Below are 1,941 nucleotides of genomic sequence, written 5' to 3'. Positions count from 1 at the left end.
CCACACACACACAAACACACCTGCAGCGAGACCCTGTTGGCGAGGATCTTGGCCCACTGGCGCGCGCAGTAGGAGCGGACCAGCGAGAGGTCTGCCGTAGAAAAGAGCACCCGCAGCACAGACTCCAGCATCTTGGAGACCGCGGGGCAGCCATCACGCCTGTTGTTTGGGGGTGGTGTTTGGGTTGAGTGGCGGGGATCGGGGCGGAAGGGTGGGCGAAGGGGAGTGACAGCAGGTCAGCTGCCGCGGCTGGTAATTCTTGTGTACGTGTGTGTTTGATCGGGAGCGGGAGAGGGGCGGTCACCACGATGCAGAAATCCGTGCCCGCTCCAGTACGCATGCGTGTGCACTGCGCGGACAGAACTCCTCCCTCTGAAGCACACCTGACGGTCTCTATGCCCTTCGCGTCAAACACGGGCGCGGCCTGGGCCGGGGACTCGTACAGGAAGCCCACGTACCGCTTCTTGGTCTGGCGGTTGGAAGTTGAAGGGCGTGCGGTTGGGGGTCGGTGGTAGAGCGTTGCTGACTAACTGAAGGGCTTAAAGCCGTGGAGCTGTGTGCCGAGGATGGGACGCGTTGCATGCCAGGTTACCAGCTGGCAGCCAAGCCGCGAAAGAGACAGACCGCCAGCCGCAGCAAGCGCCGCAGCAACGCATAACAAGGGATGACACTTCAGCTGCTCTGCCCGGCTTGACATCAACAACATGGACCCCGACACAAAGCAGCACGAGAGAAAGCGGGTGCGCGCCAGTGCATGGCCTCTGACCTGCAGCACGCAGGGGTGGTAGATCTTGTCCAGCCTCAGAGTGACGGGCCGCGGGTTGGCCGCGGTGACGGCCTCTGCTATCTCGTTCCTGGGAGATAAGCGATGAGAATGGGTCCGTGAACTATTGAGGCGAGTGTCTATCGTTGGTGCAAGGGACTGGTGCTGGGGCATGATTGCGGTAGGGAGGGGTGAGGGCAGGGGCGGGCAGAAGCGAAGAGAGGCAGGCAGACGGGCCAGACAGCCATGGATAGCGACCTGCCGGCCCGCGAACCACAGGTTGCTGCGCCTGGCGCGGCTTCCAAGGCGGGCGCTCCCAAACCCCCATCCCAGCAGCCGTACGCGACAGTGCCTGGATGTCAAGCGGTTGCGGGAAGCTGCTCTGCAGCTGCCCCTCTGCCTGTGGCGCACCCAATCTTGAAGGCCTGCTCCCTGGTGCGCCCCGGCAGCAGGACGAACAGGCTGTCTGTGATGCAGGTCGGACGGGGTCATAAGGCGCATTTGACTTGAAGGAGAGGTGCAGACGACTCGGCGTCCCACAGGAACACACTCCGGCCGAGCAGACACAGTCAGCATCGCTATTGCCGTGCTGGACGCTGCTCAGAGCTCAGCTGAGTGGCAGTCATCAGCCTGCAGCGCAGTCCGGAAAGCAGTCCAGCCCAGGCACACGTGTGCGCATGGACGGCACGCACGCACCCGTGTCCCCATAGACCACGCGCGCCCGCCAGTCCGGGTGCGACTCCACCAGGCGGATCGCGTTCTCAAGGGTCTGCCTCCCAGTCTGCGCGAGGGGGCGCGTGAAGCCACTACATTGAAGTGCCGTCCACAGTGAGCCTTGCGGCAGGGGCCGGGAGAGGTTCAAGTCCCGCTGATACCTTAGCAGCGGCAGCCAACAATTCACTTGGCCGATGAAGGGCAGCCCATCATGATCCCCGACCACAACACCGAGAGGACCCTAGAGGCATGAAAAAAATTGCAGCAGGCTTGAATGCCGACCTGCACAATCGAGTCCGCCAGCTCTGCCATGGGCATTCGGCCAGAGAAAGAGGCGCTGGTGTAGCCGTATGTGACGTTGGCGATCAGCTTGAGGCCAAACTGGCGCGCGTTGAGGGCGCGCTGACGCACCTGTGTGTGTGTGTGTGTGTGTGTGTGTGTGTGTGTGTGTGTGTGTGTGTGTG

General features: G+C 62.6%; 1 protein-coding gene across 1 annotated transcript in view; it reads right to left on the bottom strand.

Moving 5' to 3' along the window:
* The window catches only part of MNEG_14732 (DNA polymerase zeta subunit), a gene marked incomplete at both ends in the record, with an annotated part of 3,320 nt that extends 1,531 nt beyond the window's left edge, over nucleotides 1-1,789 (bottom strand). The window contains 6 exons of the mRNA XM_014036797.1: nucleotides 21-159; nucleotides 384-469; nucleotides 767-854; nucleotides 1,175-1,229; nucleotides 1,460-1,544; nucleotides 1,760-1,789. Of these exons, the coding sequence (XP_013892251.1) occupies nucleotides 21-159; nucleotides 384-469; nucleotides 767-854; nucleotides 1,175-1,229; nucleotides 1,460-1,544; nucleotides 1,760-1,789 (483 nt within the window). The remainder of the gene's footprint in view (nucleotides 1-20; nucleotides 160-383; nucleotides 470-766; nucleotides 855-1,174; nucleotides 1,230-1,459; nucleotides 1,545-1,759) is intronic.
* Nucleotides 1,790-1,941: the final 152 nt, after the last annotated feature.

The sequence above is a fragment of the Monoraphidium neglectum genome, assembly GCF_000611645.1.
Source record: "Monoraphidium neglectum strain SAG 48.87 unplaced genomic scaffold scaffold04722, whole genome shotgun sequence".
In the NCBI taxonomy this organism is placed as follows: domain Eukaryota; kingdom Viridiplantae; phylum Chlorophyta; class Chlorophyceae; order Sphaeropleales; family Selenastraceae; genus Monoraphidium; species Monoraphidium neglectum.
This window is presented reverse-complemented; position numbering and strand designations above follow the sequence as displayed.